We start from the raw sequence: 27,922 nt of genomic DNA on the forward strand, positions 1-27,922 counted from the left end.
AGACAACGTAACTTTCTCTGAATGAACCCAAATAATTTTCTAGGGTATTTACCCTACCTCCTTTCACAGCTCTGAACAGAGAGTTATAAAATTTAAAAATCTGGTTTTATTTCTTAACTATGTAAAATGAAGCCATTGATATTATGCCAAGATCTGATCTGTGGACCTAACCAATTCCTAGCACACTTCCACTGACCACGAAGGCATGACAGTCATGGCAAACTTCACTCACTATGTCTATCAGGAATTACATGAAACATAGTTCCACTCTTCATTACACAGAATTAAGGTGTTTACACAGCAGTCAATGGAAACTTGTTGCCTATTTTTGCTTAGAATGTTATGCAATTATTATTTTTTCTAAAATACCCATGCCTTCGGTGTCTCAGAGCCAAGAAAACAGCCCAGAGCAAGGCAGTTTTTTCTTACTTTACAGACGTTGTGGAGGCACTCTGTTGTCACTGGCTGGTAAACCAACTCCTGGCAGCAGACGCACATAAAGGACTGTTCCAGTTTCTTCAGAAAATTCTAATGTCGGGCAAAGGAATAAAAGAGACAAACTCTATTACAGTTCTCATAAATGCAACTTACTACATAAAGATGATGTACTTTCAGAAGTTCTTAAGTCCTTCAGATCTCTGAGCACAGCTTTCTAGAAGTAATCAGGAAGCAGGTCTTTAATGGGTTAATTTCCCTGCTCTTCTACAAATTGAAGACTCATACAATCAGTGAATGCTTTGGGTTGGAAGGGATCTCAGACAACACCTATTTTAATCCCCGTGCCATGGGCAGGGAATCTTCCACTAGACCAGGCTGCTCAGCGCCCTGTCCAGCCTGGCCTCGAACACTGGAGATCAGACACATGTTGCTGGGGAACCTGTCATAAAATTATTTTCTATCTAAACAAAATGTAATGACTAAAATCATCTTTCTTAATGTTTGATTTCTGACATTAGCACAGCATAAAAATACCTTTATTATATCAGAGAAAACATGCTCTCTTCAAATATGAAAATAAATAACAATCCACTTTTAACTTCAGGATGGTTTCTGAGCAAGAAAAAGTCTCCTTTGTGGAGGCATTAACCCATCCCTCAAGAGGAAATTGCACAAGCAAGACTTATTTTCTTGAAATATAAGACTTACAAATAAAAGTAATGCTTGACAGTCTACATTTAGCAAAAATTCAACGAATATTTGAGGTTTTTAGAGGGACTCAAGATTTCTTCTATAATAATATAAAGAAAATGCAAACAATAAAAATTATGCATGCAACAAACATACTGGTCCTTCCTTAAGAGAAGCAAGTACTTCATCCCACAGCTTCTGGTTCATGCAGTCTTCTCTAATCAGCCATTGCTGCTCTTGGGTCAGCTGGAAAGCTTCTCCTTTCCCTCCATCTCCCATCCTCATGGCTTTGGGTGTATTTGTAGGTTCCTCCATACCTGCTTAAGATGATGACCATAGGACACAGTAACAGCAGTGTTAGTCTGAACTAACAGAAGGGAAAGTCAAAACTATTTCTACAAGGAAACAAGGATTAATATGGATTACATGCACAAAACACAGCAAGCAAATTCCTACCCCAACTCATACTTTCCATCATTGTTTCGGATCGCAGCATACAGTTGCACAGAAGAATGTTAATTTTTTTGCAGAGCTTAAGAGCGAAAAACACAGTAGGAGCAGTAAAAAGGATTAAGAACCCCTACACTACTACTTAATTAAAGAGCATGTGCTGGTCAATTTACATTAGTATTCCAAACAGCTTCACACTTCCACAAAGATTTCATGACTTAGAAATGGTAACACAACAGAACTTTGCTGACAAATGCTAAAAAAGTAAAAAAGAAATACCATCATCAATTGTCCTTTTCTGGTTTCCATTACTTTGGCTGGTTGGCTCCTGTTTCACAGTCTGCTTTTTAACCTTATCTTTCTTCTCCTTACTAGCCATGGCTTCCAAATAACCTTCTGGATACTAAAATTAAAAAATAGAGACTTAAAACAAAAATCACTGGCATAGAGGATTAACCAAATACCAAAAGGAGCAACTGCTGAAAGGCTTTAGATCCCTATGGCTACATAGGAAAATAATTAAAAATAATTTTAAAATCCTATATGATATAGAAAACATTTGAATTAGTACCTATCATTAAGAAAGCCCAGCCAAGTTGAAAAACATCATCCATACTCAGCTGTATTAAACAATGTAACTGTACTTGTGTGCTTACAAACTATATAAATCAGGGAGATGATGGTATGCTGTAAAATATACCATTGCATTGCCAAGAATTAGTATTAATTCTTTCCATCTTTCCATCTGTCATGGATTCTGCAATGCCAAACTTTTCATGGGTCAGCCCCTATATCTGTGCCTAAAATACACAATGCATGCAAACTACTCAGTCACATGAGGAGAAAAATACATTAAAAGGCACAGGTTTTTTCTCAGACAGATTACAGTCACCTGTAGAAGAATTTGTTCCAGTTGAAGAAGCACAAAACTGGACACAATTTCTGATTTTCCAATCCATATAGACAAACCAAGTTACTGCTAGGGCAGAAAGCCTCATTTGCAGTTCCTTCTGCTGTGTCACTATTACAGGATTCTTTCAATTTGCATATAATCTATAGTGGTTGTTAGTATCAAAAGCTGCACAGTGAAGTACAAGATAAAATGGAGCTTTAATGTAACTAATTTCTTTCTGTGGAATTTGTTTACTGGAACAAATAAAAAACCTAAAAAGAATAAGAACAACTGTCTGAGTCCTGATGCCAACCTGCACGCTTAGACCCAGCTTCTTTGACCGCTCCATTCCTTCTGAAGTCCAAGGTGCAGGCTCCACATCATCTCTCCTCAGAAGATAGCGCCAAACTAAAAATCCACATTTTCCAATTTCTGGCCAATATTTCACCACCTAAAGAATAACACAAAATTAGTACCATTATTTTATCACAAGTCAAACACATGCATATCATCATACTTTAATTGTTGAAGAAGAAATGATCAGACTGATTTTTTTCATTACTGCTATTATATACAGAAGTTCTTCCCTCAGCTGTGAAATTTTTGTATTTCTTATCAATACAGTGGTCTTAAAACACACACTTCTTTGTTTCAGCAACTTAGAAGTCTTTAAACATACAAAAGGCTAGGCTACAGCTGGAAGGACTGAAGAAATAGTGAAATAACCTGATTTCAGGTTTTTAACTCAAAAAGCACAAGCAAAGCAATTTACATATTCAATCTTATATCCTATTAAAGATTATGTTCTGTTATCACTGCTCTGCATGATTTATTTTGGTTCATTTTGCAGAATAAACTAAAGCTAAAAAGTATAGTAAAGTAAAAAGAACTATCTCTTTCTTTTTCAAGTAATAATGAAGATTTTGTAGACTAACACACATAAGACTTTTTAAAGTGATTAGGAGAAATTTTTTGTGGTAGATATTAGAATACCTTGTAAATGCCATCGTATCTGTTGCCTTCCTCTGGGGCATATTTGCTGATCCGCCGTCCTTTTGAACTGCGCACTACTCGAACTGGTTTACCAGCTCTCCAATTCTTTGATTCTGCTCCATTTTTGTCATCCAGTGGGGCATCACAGTTAAGGGCCAACGCCCTAGAAAGACATTTAAATTCTTCATAAGCTAGATTGCTTCACCCAACAGAGTTTTGAAAGTTAACATAATTAAGTTGTATGCTGATTTTGCTTTATCAAGCAGCATAGACCTTTCAGTATGTTTTTTAGCAGAACTGATAGAAAAAATGAGATCCACACTAACATGCATGGTAAGAAAAAGAGATGGGAACACTAAGTATGTTATCTAGGTTCCAGATGAAAACTCATGTGAAATTGCTAGATAAAACAAACCAATCCTTTTAGACTTATTAGTACTTATTTTTAAAACAATCCCTTCTTAAACAGCATTGAGGAAGTTAAAATTATAACAAAAGGCAAATTTTCTGTACTGCTATCCCCATCAATAGACCTTAAGGTTTTTTAAGTGTGTAATGAATATGACAAAAAACATATAGTGAAAAAAGTACATAATAACCATTCACAAAAGCACTAAGTACCATACCTCTCTCACATGACACATAAAATACCTCAGAGAAGGACTCAGAATCACAGTAGTTAACTAAAGGACAAACAACTCCCTTACCCATAAAGACCCTCTTCTAGAAATCTGGAGCCAGACAGTATGACCAAGCTGCCATAAGAAACAGTATTTCTACTACCACAGCCTGACTTGAAGGGATTGAAAACCCTTCAGAATCGACTGCAACACAAATGATGTATCTCAAAACAGAAGAAATATGGGTTATAAACAGACATGGTACAAGTATAGAACTCATGTTGTAGAGAACAGTAAGAGACAGGCACCCTATGCCAAAATTAAAAATAAAAGAATTCCCATACAAAAGCAAAACTTGTAAAACTACCTGGAGAAGCAAAACCAATACAGACTCAACTACACAGAATCATCATTATCTTCTGAATCAAAGTGCTAGAGAACTTGTATCAAGCCCAGTAAATGAAAGCAGCATATTGTTACTCCATGAGCGCTGACAGCTCCACAGCTACGTAGTTTTGCCTGTGGATTTCTCATTTGCTAAGAGAAGAGAATTGCTGACACTAAGGGGTCCAGCTTTTAATTCTGTGCCCCAAAACAACCTTATTCTATTCACTAAATATGTTTGTAAAGCTATTGCTTAAACCTACTTCCATCTTTCTTCCCTCTTTGCTCTTGTTCATTTACACATCACATGCCCCCTGCCCCACCTTCCTCAGGAGCCAAGTCAGGCTTTTCCTCTTTCTCCTCTAGACAGCTTGAAAGAATCTCTCCAGCCTGTCTGAGAGCAGCAGAACGTATCTAAATGCAGACCTAGTAAATGACAATTCTCAGTGACTCTCAGCATCCCACGGGTGTTCAGAGGTCAGTTGCATAACAGATTACGCTCTTAGGAAAAGAAAAGGATGGAGTACTCTTTGTTCAGGCCACCTTTTGGAGGATGGAAAAACACTGCAGGCAGATGTCTAATTCTTCCCCTGGATATATGTTCTCTTTCAAGTACCTGTTTTGATAAAGCAGCACCCTAATTCCTTGCTTTTCATAGAAAAATTGATGGAAGAAAGGGCTAGCAAAATGGAAACCATTTATTTTATCATGGGAAAATGAACATGCTTTCTTGCTCAATTTTATAACTAATTTACCCACGAGAGAAAAAACTTAAAAAAACACCCAGAATTAGAAAACTTCTGCTCAAGAGTTTTGACAAACTTCTCATTTAATTAAAACAGAGTCCTCTGAGAGTGACTGTAGAATAATTCCAACCAGAGGCATGACGGTGAGCTGCAGCAACAATACAGCAATGTATTTCACTGAGGTGTGTGTTCCTTTAAAGCAACAAAACATAATGCTTGATAGAAGGCCTCTTAGAAGCAACAGGCATTGGTGTTTATGAACACAGCATGTGTTCACAGAAAAGAAAAAATACAGCAAAACATTAGTTTTAAATTAAAGCACTACAAGCCAAGTCTTTGTTTTGGAATACCTTTTAATTTTACCTTCAAAACTTACCTATTCATATGTGTTAATGTCTGATCAAATGAATGTTCTCCAATTCTTTTATTGCCAGAAAGATCTCTACCTCCACTCCCAGTGTAAGTGAACTCATCTCCTCGATCCTGTGCAAGAAGATTATCCTTTGGTTTAACGCTCTAAAGTAAAGTAACTCAATGTAAAAAAAAAAAAAAGAAAAGAAAAAAAGGCAACTTCATTTGTTCTATTTACTCAGAGAAAAACTGTAATCCAGGGCATAAAAGGCATGTTTTCAATTTCATTATTGCCGTCCTACAACAGCTGCACCAGTACAAAACTACTGGTCTAGATGTAACCTCCTCACCAAAACATTCTGATTAAAAAATGTCTGCCTTAAAAAATACTATTTTTGAATTTTTTATAAAGGTATTTTGAGAAAAAAAAATTGAGGAAGGGAACATATTCTAGCAAATTTTAGCAATTAGCTACTTGCTCTTGAGCTTTCACTGAGTTTACAAGAGTATCATGTTTTAAAATACAGAAAAATTACCTTGGATGGATCGTGTCAGTCACTTCAACTTGTGCAAGGAGCTCAGTGCTAGTAAGTACATACAGTGCTGCCTTATGTACAAAGCAGGTGCTTTAATGAAATAGTAATCCCAGCTCTTCTGAATCAATAAGAGTTTAAAATAATTTAGATTCATATTTTGTAAGTGAAATAATTCTGTAGCTATGTAGAATTTTCATGAAATCGAAGGAAGGTTGATAAAATCTTTTACCATGAACTGTAAAAACTGTCAAAATCTAAATACACTCAAGTAAAGCCTGTATTTCCACTTCCTGTGCAAAGTCTGTCACAGAATTTCATATTACTCCCAGGAAATTAATGTATTTCCAGAAATACATAAATATATAGACTACACGTATAGTTAATATATTATTTCTTTGGAGATGTATATTTGGTACAAAGTATGTGGTAACTTATTAGGAAAGTACTGTTTAAATGAATTTTTATAGCAAAATTCTGAACATCGATGCAGTAATAAAATTCAGTCAATTTCTTACCACTATTAAAAGTCTGACATTATTTAGGATCCAGTGCAAGACTATTACACATATTTCATGACTGACAACAGCAGAAAAAGAGAAAGAAAGAGAAACACTGGTTGAACAAGGCCACAGACGAATTATAGAAATTAGGTTTGTTTTATTTTGTGTAGGGAAAACCTAGCAGAAATTCAGCTGCAGTTATCTGTACATAATAAAATACAAGTGTTGTGAAGTTAAAAAGTACACTCAAAACCTAGCAAAGACATGTAACATATAAACTCTTTACCAAATAAATCTCTTAAAAGCCAACAGAAACAGAATGTAGTTCTATGAAGGACAGTATATGAAACAACTTTGAAAGACCAACCTGAGAAGAACCATTTACTAAGAAAGGATGTAAAATAAAATGTATAAAATAAGGTGTCACAGAGTATGTTTCATTTTTCCATGATTGTGAAGGCAAATACAATGCACAGATCACACAAGGATTATCCTCATAATAATATGAACAAGGATGGATTTGCTTCATGTATCACAATCATTAGAGCAAATTGCATTTTGACAATGAAAAGAAGCCTGTGACAAGTTCAGAAAAATGGGAAAACATATCTTGGAAGGTCATGAATCCAGAATGGCCTGGGTTTTGTAACAAAGAAAGAAATATGCACATGCTCATGATGTGGCAGGGTGGCTAGGACTGCTAAGGCAGTTTTTGATATACAAGAACTAGTCTGAAACCAAAAGGTGAGTTTTTTCCCTCTTCTTAGAACTTAATTTTGAGATAAATAGTGATACAACATATATATAAGAATATGAAAAAATATAAGAAAGACAGAAACACTTCATATGAAAGCTAGATCAGGAAAATTATTTAAAAGACAGGACAGGTTCTTGGCAAACTTTTGTTTATCAACTACCAGGTTATTGATAAATCTTCATGAGAAGAAAGTATGGAATAGAATTTTATTTTTTGGCAAAACAGAAAAACATAAATCAAAGACAAATTGGTATAGGTTTAAGCCAAAAAAACTTCAGGAGACAGTGCAGAAATGCAACAATATTCCTACTTGCACACACTTCTGTGGAAAATGGGTTAAATGTAAATGGCCTAAATCCAAAAAACTTCCAGCATCTTCAAAGAAAGACTGAGTGGTACTCTGGTGGTAGTCTAACCACAGGCAAACTGAAAACACTGTGCTTGAAGAGATACTACAGATAGAAGGCTTATGCATCCATGCTCACCTCCTGAGCATATCCCACACTTCATGGGTTACACTTGCTTCTCTTTAATTATCTAAGTTCTCTATGCATAAATAAACAACTGGAGATCCAGGGGAACGAAAATGGATGATAAAAGGAAAAATTATGGAGCATAAATGTTACAGGTCAAGTTACAAGGATCTTTCAACTTCCTCCAATGTAAAGAAGACTCACTGCTTCTTTATTTTCTAGATGAACTATACTTCCTTTTTTCATATCCAATATATTGGGAAAAAAAAAAAAAAAAGGATTTCTGGAAACCAGGAAACCAAGACACCATTTCTAGAATTGAAGGAAAATGTCAAAGATCTTGCCACTGATCTGGGCTGAATGAGGAGAAATTGGATGACATTTGAACGTCTGATATAACAGCAACTCTCAAACCGGAGAGGAAGAAAGCTCAGAAAAAGTCATAAGTGCTTGTAGAGAATGAAAATCAAAAATGGCAAGAGTAAGTGATGCACAGACCCAGTGTCTAAAGAGAGGGATTAATGTGACTATGACAAGCAGGAGTGAAACAGGGACACTGGTACTCCAGAGACATCCTGGGAGACCTACAGTACCTACTTTCATCAGGCTTATGATGTTTTACTTTTAAAGTGAAGTATAACAGGAATATTTACAACTTATTATTTGGGATTATTGGAGAGTAATGACTCATCAAAACAATTTCTCAACACCTTTGAGTTCTATCTATAGATTATACAGGATCTTCTAACCACCTACAACAACTTTTAACTGAGAGCCAGTATGAGATTAGTAAAGCTATTTTTGTCTGAAGAGGATCAGAAAGCAGAACAGTTAAAAAAACATATGGCAAAAGGAGTTACTGATGTATGTTCTTCTTGAACAAACAAAATAGCTGTCAAAAAGCCTATCCAAACAGTCTTACCTTTTCCCTTCCCTTCTTCCTACATTCTCCCCATTTTCTTACCTTAAAATACATAATCCTGCATTTCTCTTCTGCTTTCCACAGCTTAATTCCACTTCCTTGCACCAAAACTGTCTTTCATCAGCTAGCAAGTACTTTGTTATTCTGTCTTCTCTTAATGCCTTCAGTATGTCCCTTTTTCTTATGTTGTGTCCATAAAGTTATTTCTTAAACATCCTGTTTGTAAAGTGTGATCACATTATAGAGCAAATGAACTTCAGCCACAGTAGCATTGACCCTGTATCTCATACTGAGGCACGGGAGTGGAAGACAAGCCTAGAACTACAAGCCAGTCAGCCTTAGACAGCCAGTACAAGCAGTCAGTCAATTGTATTAAATCATACTCCACTATCCAACGTTGTTATATAATCAGTTCTAAGTCTAACAGAGAGATAATGTAGAGTGAAGAAAGTAAGATTTTGAATTCCATTGAATCATTTGACCACATTATTTCTACGCATTACATTTATGCACCAGCTGACAGAGACATTAGCTACTTCAAGTTACTACAATATCAGCTATCTCAAGAGAGATCTCAATTATTTTCTGTCTTCATTAACACCTCTGCTGTAATGGTCAGATTTCAAAGTTTGGTTCCAACGGATAATGCAAAATTCGTATTTATCAGTAATATGCTATTACAAACACAATCAGATTTTCTAGATGAGTTCCAAACTTCAGTTTGAATTCCAAAAAAAGGCCTTATTGGCTTTCTTGATACAAGAAATTCCCAAATATCATCAGTTCATCAATCCCTCATCAGTCTGACCTCAATAAAATGTAATGAATAAAAGGTGAGTTTGATGTCAATTATTAACTATCAAGCTATTAGATTTGAAAGCATTTTCTTTCCCCAGTAGTAGGGATATCTGAAACTGAATCATGTCATCATGCATCTCCATTAAACTCTGTATCCATAAAGTGCTGACAGAATTGGCCTATCTGCCCATTTTGTGATTTGTTCTTGATAATTTCATGGTATAACACTACATCAAAAGGTGTCAATCGAAAAGGAAGGGCTAAAGTACAAATTTCACTTGCAAATCAGTAAGAATCCCTCATATTAAGTGTAGAGCCTGAATACATTATAATCGTTCTTGCTGAGTCTTCACCACAATTGCCCCTGACAGCAAGAATCTGGCTTCATGGCACATTCCAACACAACAAAAACTTTTCACCGTTATCGTGTTCACTAATCTACATGTCTGAACAGTAAAAAAGACAGCTTCAAAGCAGGAAACAGCAGAAGGTGGCTAACTGGTGATGGAAGTAGGGTAACATTTTAAATTATTGTAGTCCTAGTTAACTACTGTATGTGAACTCCTTTCTGAGTTTTTTCTTACTCCTTTCCATGCAGTATCCCAAAATGACGGATTAACAAGCTTTTAAACTGAGTATCAATAAGTAATAATTCAGGCTACCCAGGGCTGGTTGATTATCTTTTGTTCCATTAAAAATCTGTTCTGACTTCGACCCAGGTTCACCAAAGACAGAAAGCCTTTACAGGTCAAAGACACTTTCCTGTGGTAGGAGTTTACTTAGGAGATACTACAGCTTTTAGAGACACCATTTTAAAATTACTGTTATCCTTGGCTATCAGCTGAAGATCCAAAATTGACTGGGTTTTTTTTGAGGGAAAAAATCCTACAATCTGTGTGACTAATTTAATTAGCCTACTATAATTCTAGTTAAATCAATGCATTTAAAATCTAAAAGACGTTCATTTCATATTAGACATTCATTTCATGAAGTGGTTTGTGAATGCTACATTCCAGGCAGTTAATGGGTTTGGTACAAAATATCAACAAACCTAAACAATGAGTATATTGCCCGAGGTCCTTTTTGAGTCATTACAGTAATCAACTTTTGTAGTCTCAGAAGGTTTTACAAGAAGATGCAACTGCTCACAACAGGCATTATTCTCAAAGAGATTCTGAATCTCAGTTCAGAGATTTCCTACACAATCTTATGCGCAACAACACTTACAGACAATTTTTCCTTGGATTATACTAGACCACACCACACAATTAATTTACCATCTCTATGACACTACCTCAACCAGCAGAAACATGAATCTTGAAACTTCTTACAATAAACAGCAGTTTCAACTTTATACATAAAAACAATGACATAAAATAAGAGGGCAAGTTCTCAACACAGAAGTTAAACTTCTTCAACTGCTGGATTTGATGAACAGACAAATCAGAATGTGTTCATCATGAACACTGTGATTGCACAATCAGTGCTAATGTCCAGTAGCTAGCGTGTAAATGTTGATCTGTTCTAAAATAATTCCTAGATTATAAATTACTGAAAGACTTCTCAATTTCTCCAGCTAATGCTCCAATTATGGTTACTATCAAAACAATACCAGGAGACCAGGAACATTAACATATTCAAAATAAAAACTAACTAGAGGTAAGCCATGTAACCTGTTACTAGAATTCAAAGTTACCCATTTTCAGAAGAGAGGTTAATGTGCAAACATTTTATGTGCATGTAATTAGAAATGAGGATCAAACGTCATGTGCAAAACAATTTCACCCAATGCTCATTTTGTAAGCTATGACTGTACCTGTTCTCAGTCTTGAGGGTAGATCTGACAGAACTGACAAAACTTGTTATTAATGAGCACTCCAATACATCCAGAACATCCGAACTTCAGTAAAACTGGAGACAATTCTGGGTCTTTAGGATTATAAGTTTCTAAAGGCATGGCATAAAAATGTCATGATCTGAAAGCTAGACGATGAACTCTGTTTCGTGCAATGTATTTTTTTAATTGCTTTACTGAATGTGGTTTTGTTGATTTAAAGCAATAAGAAGTGCATTAAGATGGTACACATCATCAGTGTGTATAGTGCATAAAGTTTATAAACGGTATAATACTTCTCCAAAATGAATTTATTTCTCAATTTTATAAAAGCTTACACACAAGCATCTTTGTTGTATCATTGAAATTCAAGTAAGAGTCATCTCTCTTTTTTGGTACTCATACAATAAAATGAATAGATGTGAGCAGAGGTTTTTATGTGTATGTTTTATTTAAAATAAATAAATCTCAAATTTCACATCTCAAATTAATTAGATACTGTACTTAGAATACTTATAAGTACAGAACTCAATTTTTCTGTGCATATTCTTACAGGAGTTTAATCTCGACCTTTTTCAAAAAAACAGGGAAAATGGAAGTAAATTGGAAGATAAAATCTGGCATATGAAAGAAGAAAGAAAAAAAGAAGAAAAACTGACTTCAATCATGTAAGTGGAAAAAAAATCCTTGAATCATTAGTTTAGAAAACAGAAAAAATCTAACATTCATATAAGTTTCTAGTGTATTTTCTGCAATATTTCTCTCCAACTATGCCTTTTCAAAAGTATTTATGTCTTTTAGACTATGACAGTACTTAGTTGTCTACAAAACCACATAGTCACCACATAACTTAGGGGAATTGAAAAAGCATGCAAAGGTTCCAATTAAGTTTACTAAGTATTTTGAACTGAATAATTACCATCTCAGAAACAAGGGATATCTGTATCCCCAAAAAGAATAAAAAGAGGAGTCTGCATCATCCCAGCGTAGCAGATACACTACTGTGGAACAGTGTTCTTAGGATCTGAGAGGCTGGGCTGGGATACACACTAAGGACACCATATCCAAACACCAAGTACCTCCTCATACCACTTGTTGAAATAGATACGCACACTTCTTCAGAGGCAAGACTCTGCAGCTGCAGCTGCAGCAGGTAGATGCTGTTGGCAAAGAATATAGGTATATTCTGATGCTATTTCATTTGTATGCTTTTTTTTTCTTCTTCAGTGCCCTTTTCCTTGCAATTGACAGCTATGCTCATTTTTAAAAAACACATTGCTTACTGCATTATGCTTCACCTGATCCATGATTCAAAATTCCTTCTGATGGACTGGAACTGCAGGAAGGGATGTACCTTGTGTAAATATTATTTAATTGAAGAAAACAGTAATCTCTTCATAAATGTTGGTCAACACCTTGAGATGAAAATTTAAAGCAGTTACTTTTTTGTTTAGCAGCATAACTGCTTTTGTATCTCTTTTTAGATGTTAACACCAAAGTAGAATCTTTTCCCAGCACCTTCAGGGATCACAGCACAAGATTCTTAGACTTTGCTAAAAAGTTCTGAAGGTGCTCATTAGCAGCAGCCAAGAAACTTCATAACTTCATAGTATCAAGTACCACAAATCTTTTATTCTTCCTTCATTAAAATGAATGTATCACATATTTAGAAATACTGTTTGGAATGCAATTAAATTGTGACAAAAGCAGAACATAAAACACATTATTTGCATATAATTACACTATCAGATTATATATTACACTCAAATCAGACTTCAGAAATATACTGAAATGTAACTACCCTAAACAATGTTAAATTCAGTGGTAATTGACATTTTGCTTTAAATGTAAATCTGAGCATAAGCCTTCTTTAAGATTTGGTAAGATTTTTCTCTCTGAAATACTAAAAACTACTTAATTTATCAGTAGCTATTTTTTTTCCACAGTCATATCTGCCTAATCATTAGTTTTAGATCAAACACCAAATATAACTCTGTATTTATAGACACTGACACATTTGATGCATTAGAACAGCAAGACCATTGCTCACATGAATGACATACCACTTCATCTTCAAATCCCCCAGCTAGTACGAGTGAATAAGCTCCATCATTACTCCGTCCATGGATTCCACCAACATGGGGCCGGTGAACACCTGCTTCGCTCACCTGGAAACACAAAAAAGACAGATTATCACAATTTATTTAAAGTCTCAGTCACCTACAATCACTTTTAACAATCAATTTTCTTCTTAAAACATTGTACGGAGGTTTCTGTGTCAACAGTTAATGCAAGACAGCTATTAAAGGTGTGAATTCCCCTGTTTCTTCAGGAAGAAAAGCTAAAAGTAAGAACACCTAGAAAACCAGCAGGACAATATAGGACAGTGGTGACACTGGTGGTAAGGGTACACTTTCCTCTTCAGGGAAAATATCCAAGATTTTTTCCATAAACCAGGACATAAGACTGTACTCACTGCTATACTCCACTTGCACGGTCATTTAAAACAATTCAAAGGAGAAGGAGATCTACTAGGTTGGTAACATTTTAGAATTTTTAACCAAGGAAGATCTCAGGGGAAAGATCATGTTGTCAGAGACTTTTAAGGAAACACACTGTAAATGTAACCATGGAGAGGAATATCATCAGACTGCCCGAGGAAACAGAAGAAGCCATTGCAACACCATATGGATCATAGACTAGTTCTCCAGCAAGGATAACTCTCTGGTAATAAATGTTCAAGTAATCTGCAACCTGACCTGAAAACTGCAGCTGTAGCATAATCTGTCAAAATCATTGAAGTCTGCTGGAGCATCTCTTCCACAAAAATTTATTTAATAAGGGTTTCAAACTACTTAGTAGTCTGATTAGTAGAAAAGCCCCACAAACAACCTTTACAAATAAAAGGAGTCTATATATTAAATTATGCATTTTCTCAGTATGTTATGCAAAAAATACTGTTGGTAGAATAAAGGCTTGCAGCATAAAACCAACTACACTACTTCTTTCTACTTTCATATCTTCTTCCAGACCTTGATTTTGCCTGTTTTGCTCATTCTGCTTCTTGCACTTCTGAACTCCTTTTCTTAGTCTAGAGCTCTAAGCAACTTTCACGGAAAGTTCTTTCTATATTCTTCTGCTATAGTCTTGAAATTTCATAACACAAGGCATCAAAGATCCAGCTAGTCAAAAATTCAACAGGTTAGAGCTGTGCACAGTATGAAAACTGTGCAACAACACAATCATATTTCCTTGAACAATTTCTTGGGATCCAGCTGTCTGTGGCTGACTTCCTACTCCGTTGAAAACTTTTGTATTCATAGTACTGAAGAGACAGAAGAGTTCACAGCAGTACCACTTGTCATATGAACTAGTACCACTTTCAGTCATTTTGGAGTGGAAAGGTGACTTTATTTAACGACCATTTTACAAAACTTGACATTACAAATTTGTAAATTTGACATTACAGACGTATGTATATTGGTCCCGCTTTTTATATATTGTACATAATTTTGTAGTCATCTACACCCCACAAAACATTCAACATTTTCCACATGAATGAAAACTATTCAATTCTTTTAATTGTCCTGGTTGCTGTTCATAATAATGCATTTTATTTTCCTGATCCTTCATTTCATGATAATTTAGTATTTGTTTTATTTTTCTGATCACTCCTAAATGACATATGTTTCAAAATTAGCTACTAGACTATCTCTTGGCTAAATAACAAGAAGAATAAGTAGCTAAAAGCCAATTACAATTTACACACTTAGAACTCTTCCCAGCCCCATGTTTGCTATCCACAACAACTTAGCACTTTCACTTAACTTTATCAGCTATTTGCCAATCTTTCCAGACCATTTAAGAGCATGCTGAATAAAAAGTCCCCACTATTGCATTCCTCTTTCCTGTTGTATCAAACATCCTTTAATTCATTCATCCCTCCCTTCTTTTCATTCCAGGTTTTATCAATTAAATTTAGGTTTCTGGTAGGTGAGTCATTCCAAAGATAAACACTGGTAAATAATTCATGCCAAAGATGCTCTTCAAATACTCTCTCCAGGAGTAATGTTTAGTTAATTTCCTTCTAGGAAGAGAGAGTTTGTGTCATAAAAAAACTACGAAAATCAGAAATAAAGAAGTCTTTAAATTTTCATACAGTCTCTAAATTCTCATAGATTTGCTGAGACAATCTCATTTTGTCATAAAAAAGACTAGGTCATATGAGAATATGAGAAATGTTTCTCATTATATGAGAAACAAAGGTGTAATTTAACTTTCTATGTAAAAAGCATTTCATTTTTTTAATCAAAAAGTGTTAAATTTGTACCCCAAATAAATCAATTATGCATAAATGGTAATTGTCTTTTGATATTTAGTCCATATATATAATACGTACTATATATACGAAATATTTTTGATGGATTTTCTGATGAAAGCAGCACTGTAATTCTGTTTCTTATTCCTACCAGTAGTATAAATACTTGAAATGCATTACCTTTTGTCTTACCAACAGAATTCCTAACAAAAAGGTAAAGTAGCAATTCCAATTACTATTGAAGCAATGAAAATAAAAATTTATTTTGATTTTGAAAGAATTTGATTTTTGAGTCTACCTAAGTGATTTCAGAAAATTCTCTTACTTATTAGACTTTACATAATCTGGCACCCAACAAAAAAAGAAAGCAAGTGATGAAAAGTTCATAAAACAAATCAGAAGATGCTTTTGATTTTTGGCTTGTCCCTCCTCAAGCAGTTTAAAAACCCTGATTTTATTCTTCTAAATATGACAGAAAATGTTCAGTTCCAATCATTTACACATGCAAGAGACAAAGAATTTTGACAGACAGAAAGACCACTGATTTAAAAAACAAAGAAGTATGTATTTTCATGACTAAAAACAACATCAAAAAAATGAAAGATAACCCAAAAATCCTTGCAATTGGATCGGGCTGGAGCAAAAGGGAGAAAGTCTGTAGCTTGTTAAACACTACAAAACCAGAAAAAAAACCAGTACTGGCACAAAATGCAGCTGTCCCATCCTCCCTGCTTTGTTTTTTCCTGCCCCATTGAGTATTGGCACTGTGCTTACATAAACAAAACACGAAGCAAACTGGGGAAATTAGCCGCCATTCCGTAGAAATCAAATAATCAGATGGGATTATTTTCTGCCAGTCTTTACCAACCTAGTTTACCAAAGAGCCTAAGGAATATTTGAAACAGAAAATGAGACAGTTCAAAAAAAACCACCAAAAGCTGAATATACAGTGAATTGCAGCAGCAGTACAGGCTTACACTGGTTTAAGCTGTTCATCAGCCTAGAAGCAGATTTGGACATCCAGTACATATCGCCAAAGACACCTGCAGAGTCAATTCACAATGATAACATAATGTTTTCAAAATCTCCAGTCTATACCCCATACATGGGATAATCAATTCATGTGAAGAAAACTCTTCAAAAAATACTTAACTCTATTCACTAAGTATTCCACTTAAAATTTTAACATGTGAAATATGTTTATCATAATTCCAACAGACTTTTTACTAAGTTGTACGCAAAAAAGTTGTACTAAAAAGTTGCATGGTAAAATCAGTATAGTTCAACCTTCACGACTATTAGCATCACTTCCAATATTGGAATCATAATGTATTTGCATTACTTAGTCCTGGTGAAAACAGCAATTGTCAATGGAAATTTATTTTAGTGCCCAACCCATTCATTATTATTCCTAGTTCCTTCACCTACAGCAACAACATACCTGAACTCTGAATTTCCAGGTTGTCCCAACAGGAACACCAGGTATAGGCCCATAATGATTTGAAGGAACAATAGTGCATTCCTTAGTGCGACCAACACAGGCCATGCCCTAAAAATACATCAGACAAACATAATCAGACAAATTCATTACAATATTGAAGCCTACTTGCAAATTCAATGCAGAGATCATGAAATCTGTGTACTATAACAAAAAGGAACTTCAAAATATGTTAACAATTGTTAAAAGCAATGTTAAATTAAGTAATATGTGGTTAAGGGTTTGGGAGGGGAGTTGGGGTTGGGGTTTTTTTTGTTTGTTTTTACCTCTAGTCACCTTAATAACCCTTCCACTGCTTTAACTGCCAGTAGACAGCAGGCAGGATTAAACATTGTCTTTTTTTCTGTGCAACCCAGTACTGAATTTTGTGTAGTGCATATGTAAGCAGAATTACAGATGTAGCACATACATGAACAATCAGAATAACAGCTATTTCTAAAACACACTCTACCTTTCCCCAGTCTCTCTGGCTTTCAGTACTGGCAGATGGCATCTTTGCTTTCTTTTTACTCTGTTTGAGCTTTTCTCCAGCCTTTACAACTTCATTAGAATCATTTTTGCAGGAAGGACAATACCTAAAAAAAGGTTTTAGCAAATTCTCAATTAACTTCATAATAATGGCAACACATTTCTTGTAGCCAAAATAGTGTCTATTTGTGTATTTTGACTGAATGTTTCAAACTAGCAAGCATATACCAGTCTTAAACAGCTGAAGCCTATGGCTTAAAAAATGAACTCAATATGAATAAATACTGTCAACTTTTTTAAAAAACAGCTTCTCAGTATCTTTAAAGGTAGAGTGCTAGTCCCAAGACATATAACTATTTTTTCTCACATGATATGTGAGAGGTCCCCATGTCTCCTGTATTATCTCTTCAATTAGTCCTCCTTCATTTACATCATGTAAAGGGGAAGATAGCTGAGATTAGAGTATGCTGCTAACCAGTACTCATGGTCTGTTTCTGTGTCCTGCCCAGTCTACCCTTGTGTTTTGCTGGTAGTGCAACAAATTTCACTGCAGATTGCTGGATGCCAAACAGAGCCAAGGTATGATATAATGTGTACAGAAACACACAAACACACTCACTCACTTCACAACACTCAAGCCAACTGGAATATAAAGCTGAGGCTCACTCCAACTAACACAAATCCATTCTGGTAGGAAAGCAGAGATGCTAGTAATACACTGACTACAGCAGAGAGAGAAAAGGAGTACAGTGGTCATTGTGCTGCTTCCACAACATTCTTATCCCAGTCCAGGAACCACAGTACAAAGGCATGTCCATGTTTCTGGCTGGATTTGGCCCATGCACCATTAGAAGAGGAAACCTGATCTACACTGACATTGATAACCTCATTCAGGTAACAACAACAACTACTACTAGTAGTAGTACTATTACTGTTTTGGGTTTATTATGTTTTTTATGTGGATATGAATAGAAAAATTAATGATTGAGGTCTACAGGAGTAGATTTCACTATCTCAATAAAGGTGTTGAACCATTAAAACAACGAAGTCATGTAGATTAAAAAAATAATAATGTAAGATGCTGAAATTGACCACTATGACTCTGATAGATATTACAGCTGCTTACAGAAAAAGCATGTAAGATCAATTAAAAGAACAAATGCGACAATGCAAATTCACAAGGTGAATTAACTAAGTGAAGTCACATGGTAAATTCCATGTTTCTTGATAGGGTAACAATATTACCATAATATCCTTTACTGAATCTTGTAGGGTATATGAAATACTGTTTCACATAGAGAGTGACTTAATCTCCACAAGATAAACTTATTCTTTCCCAAACTGAAGGCTTAACCCCTGAAGAGAGTTTGCCAGATTTTCCACTCTAAAAACACGAAATGGAAGTATTTCTAATTCTAAGGCAAACTGTTCCTAAATTAAGAATCAAACAACCTTGACTCTTTGTTAGTATGCAAGAAGAAGGGAGGGCACAAACTTCTTTGGTAGGAGATGCTGTTTTGTCCAGTGCAAATGCACTTCTACATAATGACAAGCATTAAGGCAGTACAGGGCTGGTGACACCTAGTGTCCCAAAACTAGCTCACACAAGCCAGGTCCACAACTGTACCTCTACACATCTACTGTGACTTCAGATACAAAGATACCGTCATCTACTGTGACTTCAGATACAGCTATCTACTTACATATATAGATATTAAGGCTCCTATTCTTAGTTACACAGTGAATAAAAACAAGCTAAAAAGCTTGACAACCATTTTCCAATGAATTTTAATTATATGAATTGAACTTCTGGAAATTCTTAATTTGGAGAATGGACCAAGAGTAGTTCTGGAGAGGAGGAAGTGTCTGTGATCAAAAGGGTCACCATGACCCAGCCATGGGCACTCACAGCCCAGAAAGCCAACCCTCATCTAAAGCAACACGGGCAGCAGGTCAAGGGAGGTGATTCCACCTCTATACTCTGGTCTTGTGAGACCCCACCTGCAGTACTGCATCCAGCTCTGGGGCACCCAACACAAGAAAGATGTGGACCTGCTGGCAAGAGCACACAGGAGGGCCACCAAGTTGATCAGAGGGCTGGAGCACCTTTGCTGTGAAGACAGGCTGAGAGAGTTGGGGCTGTTCTGTCTAGAGAAAAGGCTTCAGGAAGACCTCACAGCACCTTCTAGCTGGTTTAGATTTTAGTAAGAAATTCTTTCCTGTGAGGATAGTTGCCCCAGAAAACAGACACACCATCAGGCACTAACCAATTAACATTAAGGAATCCAGTAATGTGTAGGAGACTGAGCTATTAATTTACAGAGAATATTAAAACTTTCAAAAGATTTACACAGATTTTACAAAAAATATAATCACAAGGTTCAAAGAGATTCCATGTAATATATTCATAGACATCTTAGACATTTAATGAAGTCTGTGGAAAACTTTGTTAGAAAAAAGTTCTATTTTTACTCATTTATAAAGGATTAGCATCTCAAGTAAGTCATAGGCAGGTGATAAATATGAACAGTGTAAATTGTAGACACTTAATAAAGACATAAGAATAATTACATAAGAAATGAAGAGTAGCCATGTAGTGGTCCTTCCATAGCATGAAAAACGGATGTAGCAGAGGCAATGAAGAGCACAGGGGCAGAGGATGAAGGGGCAGAAAAGCATGAGCATAAGAGAATTGCTCAAGCAGTGAAGCTTTTAAAAAATGAAAAGGCTGAGGAACAACAACTGTCAATAAATACAATCCGATCAGGTAATGTCATAGAACATACCAGTCTTGAAATTTCATAAAGGCCATTAAAGCTGACTACCAATTCATTGTAAATGATTTCAAAGAATTATCTTGATATAAAACATAAGCCTTATATTAAGTAGATGGATGAAAACACCTCAGAATTTAAAAACATCTTCAGTATTTTCACTCATGAGGTGCAAATATCAAAAAGGTACCATGTATAGAATATCAATATAGGTAAGTAAATCATCCTTGTATATTTACCAGTCTTCATCTTCTGGTATCTTGCTTAAGGGAGGGTTCAGGCAGTATATATGATAAGCCATATTACATTCATCACACAGGAGTTGCATGTGAGCATCCTGTTTGCCACCACACAAGTAACACGAACAAAACCGGCACTCCTTATCTGGATCAGCCCTACAGTGCTTGCATTCAGGGCCACTTTTTCCTGTCAAAAACAAAGAAAGGTCAAATGCCATGTTTCTCAGGAAAGTGCAGTAGTGTATATAAAGGAATAATTATTTCTGAACACTGCTCTCTTGAAAATGTTTTTCTTACAATTTTATCTAGGCTTAACAAGATTTCTTCTGCTGTATAAAAAAGCCATAAAAAACATGACTAATCATCAGCCTCTCTTTATTTTCTCCTGCTCCCAAGATGTATCTGCACATTCTCCCTAAAGATGGGGCTTTGCTGTCTTTTGAACCTGTACAGCTTATCAGTTCCTTGTAAGTTAGCTTGGATAACATAAGCAATAAAAGTAAGTATTTCTTTCAGGAGTTTATTCTTGAATAAAAATACGAGGTGGATCCTTGATCTATCCAGAGGAGTCCTGGATACAACGTTTTTCCTAAGTATACCGAGAAGGAAATCAATGACTAAGAATTTACAGAAATCCAAGTCCCTTTCTGCTGAAGAAAAGTATACCCACACAACTGAATAGACTTTACAGAGAAATTGATCCATGCAGTTTTAAGTTACCAGTGTAAATCTCTGCAGAGAGAAACTCCAGACTGAAAGTTTTATAAGAAAGGGGGATTGGAATGCCAACCATTGTGCTGTGTCTGCAGTCTTTCTTGAGGACCTTTTATCTTCAAAGGCAGAACCAACTAGATTTAGAATGGGAGGAGGATGAAGTTTTGATAAATAAAGAAGAGTCAGGGGCTGCTGATGAATTAAAACCTGACAGGGCAACACCTGTGAAATACCTCAGAAGAACGAGAGCTTTTAATCTAAAATGCTGACACAGTTGATAGCCCAGCTGAAATGTCTATACACTAGCATATGCAGCATGAGTGAAATCAGAAGAATTGGAAGTGATTGCGCAAATGGGAAGCTATCATCTAATCACAAACACTGAAATCTGGTGGGACAAATCACACGACTGGAGTGCTTCAATTGACAGCTACAAAGTGTTCAGAAGGCAAGGAAGGAGAGGCAGGCAATTTGCCCTCTCTGTGGACTTGATTGCATAAACCTGTCTTTGAAAAACAGCAATGAGCAGGTCAAGAGCTTGCGGATGAAAATCAGAGGCCAAGCCAATAAAAGAAATCTCATGGTTTGTGTTTATTACCCACCACTCAGTTGAGGGGACCCTGTTGACAAAACCTTCCTACTACTGCTGGAAGCATCACACTGTCAGGTTCTGATCCAGCTACAGGGACTTGTCAGAACAGTCCCTGACATCTGCTGGAAAAGCAGCTCAGCAAGATATGTGCAGTCCAGGACACTCCTGGAGCATCAAGGATAGTTTCTTACCCCAGGTGACAGAGAAGCGCTACTGCACCTGTTGCTTACTGACACAGATTAACTAACTGGAGAAGTCAGGATCAGTGGCAGCCTGGGCTGAAGTGGTCATACCCTGGTGGAATTGGTGATCTCAATGGTTATGGGCCAAAGAAAGGTTAACTCAGTACTCTGAATTTTAGGAGCGTGAACTTTTAGTGATCTGAGGAATTATGATAGGACCCTCCAGAAAACTACACTCAGAGAAAAAAGAGCAGAATAGATCAGACCTTTGCGGACATTTTCTTAGACCCCAAGATCTCTCAATTTCCATAGTGAGAATTCAGGCAAGGAAAGCAGGAGACAACAATGGCTAAGACCTCCTGGACAAAGTGAAATACAAGAAGGAAAAGCACTGGACATGGAATCAGAGACAGGTATCCTGGGAGGAAAAGAGAAGTGGCTGTCTGGTAATGGATGGATAGTATTAGGAAATTAGGAATGATAAGGTACTGTTGGAGCTGAATTTGCCAAAGGATACAAAGAATAGTAAAAATGGCTTCTATAGGGATGTTGGTCAGAAATGGAAGATTAAAGAAAATGTACACAACAACCCCATCCTCCTCTCTGTCCCTCAAAATGGGACAAAACTAATGACAGTCAACATGGAGAACCTTGAGGCATGCAGGAATTTTGTTTGCCTCAGTGTTCATTAGTAATCACTCTTCCCACATCTCTCAAGTCCCCAGACCTCAAGAGAGAAATGGGAAATTGAAGTAACTCCCAGTGTAAGAGCAGATCAGGTTCAAAATCATCTGAACATAGACAAGACCATGGGACCCTGAGAGACTTGTTTAATGTAGTTGTTAAGTCACTCTCCATTATATATAAAAAGTCATGGCAGTCACATCATGTCTGAAAATCCACGGCAGTCAAGGTAGGTTCTCAGTGACTAGAGAAAAAGGGCTATTTCAGCCTTTTTTAAAAAGGGTAAAAAGCAGGAACCTGGGAATTATTGACTAGTCAGCCTCACCTCAGTGGCCAGTAAGATCACAGAGCAGAGACTCCTGGAAGATATGTCAAAACATGTGGAAGACAGAGGGCTGGTTAAAGACAGCCAAAGAAGCCAAAATGACTTCACCAAGGGCAAATAGTGCCTGATTGGCACAGTGACTTTCCACCATGGGCAGAATGCATCAATTGTCAAAGGAGGACTATAGATGTCATTTACCTGTCTGTAAGGCCTTTGATTTGGACCCTCAAAATATTCTTAACATAAAATCATAGAATTATAGAATATCATATTCTATATGGGGATCCACAAGAATCACTCATGTCCAACTCCTGGCTCTGCAGAGAACAACCCCTCCATGTGTGAGAGCATTGTCCAAAAGCTCCTTGAATCCTTGCCAGGCTTGGTGCTGTGACCACTTCCCTGGGAAGCCTGTTCAAGTGTCCAAGCACTCTCTGGGTGAAGAACCATTTCCTGATATCCAAACTAAACCTCCCCTGACACAACTTCAGGCCATTCCCTCAGGTCTTGTCACTGGTCACCACAGAGAAGACATTGGTGTCTGCCCTTCCTCTTCCCTTCATGAGGAAGTTGTAGACTATGATGACTACCCTTAGTCTCCTCTCTTTCAGTCTAAACAACCAGGCAACCTCAGCTGTTCCTTGTAAGGCTTCTCTTCCAGACCCATCACTATCTTTGTGGCCCTCCTTTGTGACACTCTCTAGCTTTACAGCTGTCATACATTCTTGCTGTTAATCTGAAGAGACATGGGTTTGATGAATGAAATGTTAAATAGTTAAGGACTTAATTGGATGGCCACATTTAAAGAGTAAATGGTCCATAGCCAATGATTCAATGTAAAAGTGGAAACCAATAAGGAGTGATGTTCTTCAAGGGTCATATTGAGAACATTATTATTTTCTATCTACATCACTGACATACTCAGTGGAACTGAGTGCACCCTCAACAAGGTTGTAGATGACACCAAACTGAGCAGTGCAGCTCATCACAAAATCATAGAATCATTAAAGTTTGAAAATACATTTAAGAGCATCAAGTCTAAACTGACACCTTAGCTCCACCATCATGTTCAGCACCAAACCATGTCCTCCAGTGCCATGTCCACTTACCTTTAGAACACTACCAGGGATGGCGATATCACCACTTCATTGGGGAACTTGGTCTAATGCTTAACAACGCCTTCCACGAAGAAATTTTTCCTAATATCTAATCCATACTCTCAGGCACATGGTATGATTTGCTTCAGCACCTCGATGTCCTTCTTTGAGTGAGGAGTACAAAAGTGAGCAAAGGATTCAGGTGTGGCCTCACCAGTGCTGAGTACAGGGGGACAATCCCTGCCCTGGCCCTGCTGGCCACACCATTGCTGGTACAGGCCAGGATGCCCTTGCCCTTCTTGGCCACCTGGGCACAGCCTGGCTCATGTTCAGTCACTGTCACAGCACCCCCAGGTCCTTTCCCCTGGGCAGCTTTCCAGGCACTCTGCCCCAGCCTGTGGCACTGCCTGGGGTTGTTGTGAGCCAAGGGCAGGGCCCAGCACTGGGCCTTGGTGCCCCTCACACCACTGGCCTTGGCCCATCGATCCAGCCTGTCCAGATCCCCCTGCAGAGCCTTCCTGCCCTCCAGCAGATCAACACTCCCACCCAGCTTGGTGTCATCTGCAAACTGACTGAGGGTGCACTCAATGTCCTCATCCAGACGATCCATGAAGAACATAAAACAGAACTGGCCCCAGTACTGAGCCCTGGGGAACACCACTGGTGACTGACGGCCAACTGGATCTAACTCCATCCACCACCACTCTCTGGGCCCAGCCGCACAGACAGGTTCTTACCCTGTGAAGAGCGTGCCTGTCTGAGCCCAATGGGCAGAGAGTTTTTCCAGAAGAATGCTGTGGGAAACTGTATCGAAGGCTTTACTAAAGTCCATGTAGACAACATCCACAGCCCTTTGCTCAACCACCAGGTGAGGCACCCTAGAAGGAGATCAGGTTGGTCAAGCTGAACCTGCCTTTCACAGAGACTGCTGGCTGGGCCTGATCCCCTGGCTGCCTGCACACAACGCATAAGGACACCTGGGATGATCTGCTCCGTGACCTTCCCCAGTATGGAGGTCAGGCTGACTGGCTGTACTTCCCCTAAGACCCCTTCCAACCACTGTTAGGACAGGTCCAGGGGAGGGCCATGAAAATGATCAGAGGGCTGGAACACCTCTCCTATGAAGAAAGGCTGAGAGAGATGGGTTTGTTCAGCCTGGGCAAGATAAGGCTTTAGGGATACTTTGTTGCAGCCTTTCAAAACTTAAGGGGGGGGTTTATAAGAAAGATGGGGAAAGATTTTTTTACCAAGATCAGTAATGACAAGGAGCAACAATAATGACAGCAAGAAACAGTTTTTTAATTTGAAAGAAACATAATTTAGACTGATATAAGGAAGAAATTTTTTACGGTGAGGGTGATGAGACATCGGCATAGGTTACCCTGAGAAGGTGTGGATGCCCCATCCCTTGAACCTTTCAAAGTCAGGTTGAATGGGGCTTTGAGCAACCTGATTTAATGAAAAATACCCCTGCCCATGGCAGGGGTAGAAGATCTTTAATGGTTCTTTCCATCTAAAACCATTCTATGATAAGTCGAGCTGAAAAAATGCTATTTTAATCATTGTTTTTAAGATAAAAACCTTTAGAACTGAAGAATATAAAAGAATCACCAAAGAGGGAAGATTACCAGCTGCATATAGAAGGTTTAGTGAGATGTACTGACTGGAAAACCTGAGAAATAAACATGTAAAGCTACTAGCAGTGGCTATTTTGCGCAGTCTTAAAGGCAAAGGTGCACTTAAATATATACTTCTAAAAAACCTCAAAAATCTATGAGAATATTGCCTGTAGTAGAACATAGCCTAGAAGACTTCTCATGCTATCCAAATGGAAATAATTTTCTATTAGTTTGAGACTTCTCTCCAAAAGGTTCATTTCAAAAGAAAGGAAAAATTGTACGGGTGCTGATGAACAAATCTGAGAGTTTTCCAGCATAACTACGTTAAACTCAAAATCTGTCAATATCAATTCAAGTCAGACTAGGAAATCCCAGATAACTGTTAACTCCTTTGAAAAAAATTTTAAAGTGATGACTGAGCACTCCCTATGGAAACCCAATAGTCTACCTCATCCAACAAATAATAGACAACATGAAATGACATATTTTTCTGTATCTGAGCACCACACATTGTTTAGGCCTAAGCAATTTTCTAGTTTCAGTTACAAAACTAGTTTCTTAGGTGAAAGGTTAATATTTTTTAAATAAGAAAAGAGAAAAAAATACCTACGTATTTTAGTTTGTTTAAACAATAGGTGAAGTTCTCTACCTTCATCAATATACAAACTACAAACTCATTTCCATATGATTTCCATTTTTCACATTGGTTTCTGTTTTAACCATGTAAGTCATATGCACTAGCTACTATAGCTGCACCATTGGTCATGAAGACTGTTCACCTCAACCAATAATGCAGAATTTAGCTGCAGAAATAATTTCATATTATCATTTTTTTCCAGAAAGAGTTAGCACCGGTTTGGATTCTGATGGAAGTAATATATGGAAGTTGATACCTAGGTCTTAGTTGTGTGTTGCATATAAATATTTTTAACATATTTGCAAATATGTTGCTTCCTAGATTTTTTTATTTCTAATATAATTTCTTAATAGGCTTAGCCTTACTCTTTTCCTCAGTTGTAGAATTTTACTTCCATTAATTAATTAAAAAATTACTACTTTATTTTTAATTGTAAATGCTAAATGTATATTGACATCACTTTACACAAATAAAACCTAATTATTATATTAACCATGGTGAAGAAAAAGGAGTTTTTATGCAGAGGCAACCTACACTGTTTATCTGATGAAGATTATTTCCATAGAAGGCATTCTATCTTTTGACAAGGGCATGTACAGTAGTTTAAAGTGGACAAAAAATACAGTCAGTGGATTTGCTGATTGTGCTTACAACAATCACATAGAATATTTAAGGCTAAATAATGATTTTAATTTCATCTGCCATTATTGTAATAAAATTCTGCAACTTTCCATAGTATATAAGCTAAGGGAGCTGCATGTTTATAGCTAAGTGTATATATATTTAACTTTTTTTAATACACAGTACAAAAGGGGTTGTAAGTACAGTCCAAAAGAATACACTGGTGGTTACAACACACAGTTCAGCAGATGTGCACTGTACATACCTGAACAAGGGGAAAACAGCTGACCTGGCTGAAAAACCAGAATCCCATGAACAGGGTTATGTGGTGAGTGCTGGCTTCAGGAAAAAGAGCAGTTCAAGAACCAAGGCTGAATTCCCAGATCAATTTATTTTTTCACAATCACAATTTAAAAGATTATATTTATGAATTATCTTTATTTATGGAGGTTATAAACAATATGCTGAAATTAATAAGATTGGGACTAGGAAAAAATGAAATAAAACATACATAGAGGTGCAAATATCTACAGATATCAATATTTGGGTAGTTTAAGCTAAGCGGTTACAAATAAAGAAACAACTATCAGCACTGGAGGCAATGAGCTGTAATAGGCAATTAAGGCCTTAACTCTGAAACAATCAGAGTGGCAATCAGTGTACAAAGTACAGACTGGTGAAGCCACTCCTCAAATCCTTCAGATCCCTCGTTCCAAGAAAGACACTGAGGTGCTGGAGTGTGCCCAGAGCAGGGCAGTAAAGCTTGTGAA

At 36.9% G+C, this 27,922-nt stretch overlaps 1 protein-coding gene across 5 annotated transcripts in view; it reads right to left on the reverse strand.

The window, feature by feature from the left end:
• Nucleotides 1–27,922, reverse strand: part of UHRF2 (ubiquitin like with PHD and ring finger domains 2) — a 78,760-nt gene that overhangs the window by 2,264 nt on the left and 48,574 nt on the right. For 2 of the 5 annotated variants that reach the window (XM_063423923.1, XM_063423927.1), the window contains exons 6-15: nt 20,682–20,868; nt 17,652–17,775; nt 17,144–17,251; nt 13,448–13,552; nt 5,590–5,729; nt 3,464–3,626; nt 2,784–2,921; nt 1,858–1,981; nt 1,285–1,448; nt 430–528 (exon numbers count right to left, since the gene is read on the reverse strand). In XM_063423923.1, coding sequence (XP_063279993.1) covers nt 430–528; nt 1,285–1,448; nt 1,858–1,981; nt 2,784–2,921; nt 3,464–3,626; nt 5,590–5,729; nt 13,448–13,552; nt 17,144–17,251; nt 17,652–17,775; nt 20,682–20,868 — 1,352 coding nt within the window. The remainder of the gene's footprint in view (nt 1–429; nt 529–1,284; nt 1,449–1,857; nt 1,982–2,783; nt 2,922–3,463; nt 3,627–5,589; nt 5,730–13,447; nt 13,553–17,143; nt 17,252–17,651; nt 17,776–20,681; nt 20,869–27,922) is intronic. The other 3 variants (XM_063423924.1, XM_063423926.1, XM_063423925.1) reach the window with 3 other exon arrangements.

This window comes from Prinia subflava, chromosome Z (genome assembly GCF_021018805.1).
Source record: "Prinia subflava isolate CZ2003 ecotype Zambia chromosome Z, Cam_Psub_1.2, whole genome shotgun sequence".
In the NCBI taxonomy this organism is placed as follows: domain Eukaryota; kingdom Metazoa; phylum Chordata; class Aves; order Passeriformes; family Cisticolidae; genus Prinia; species Prinia subflava.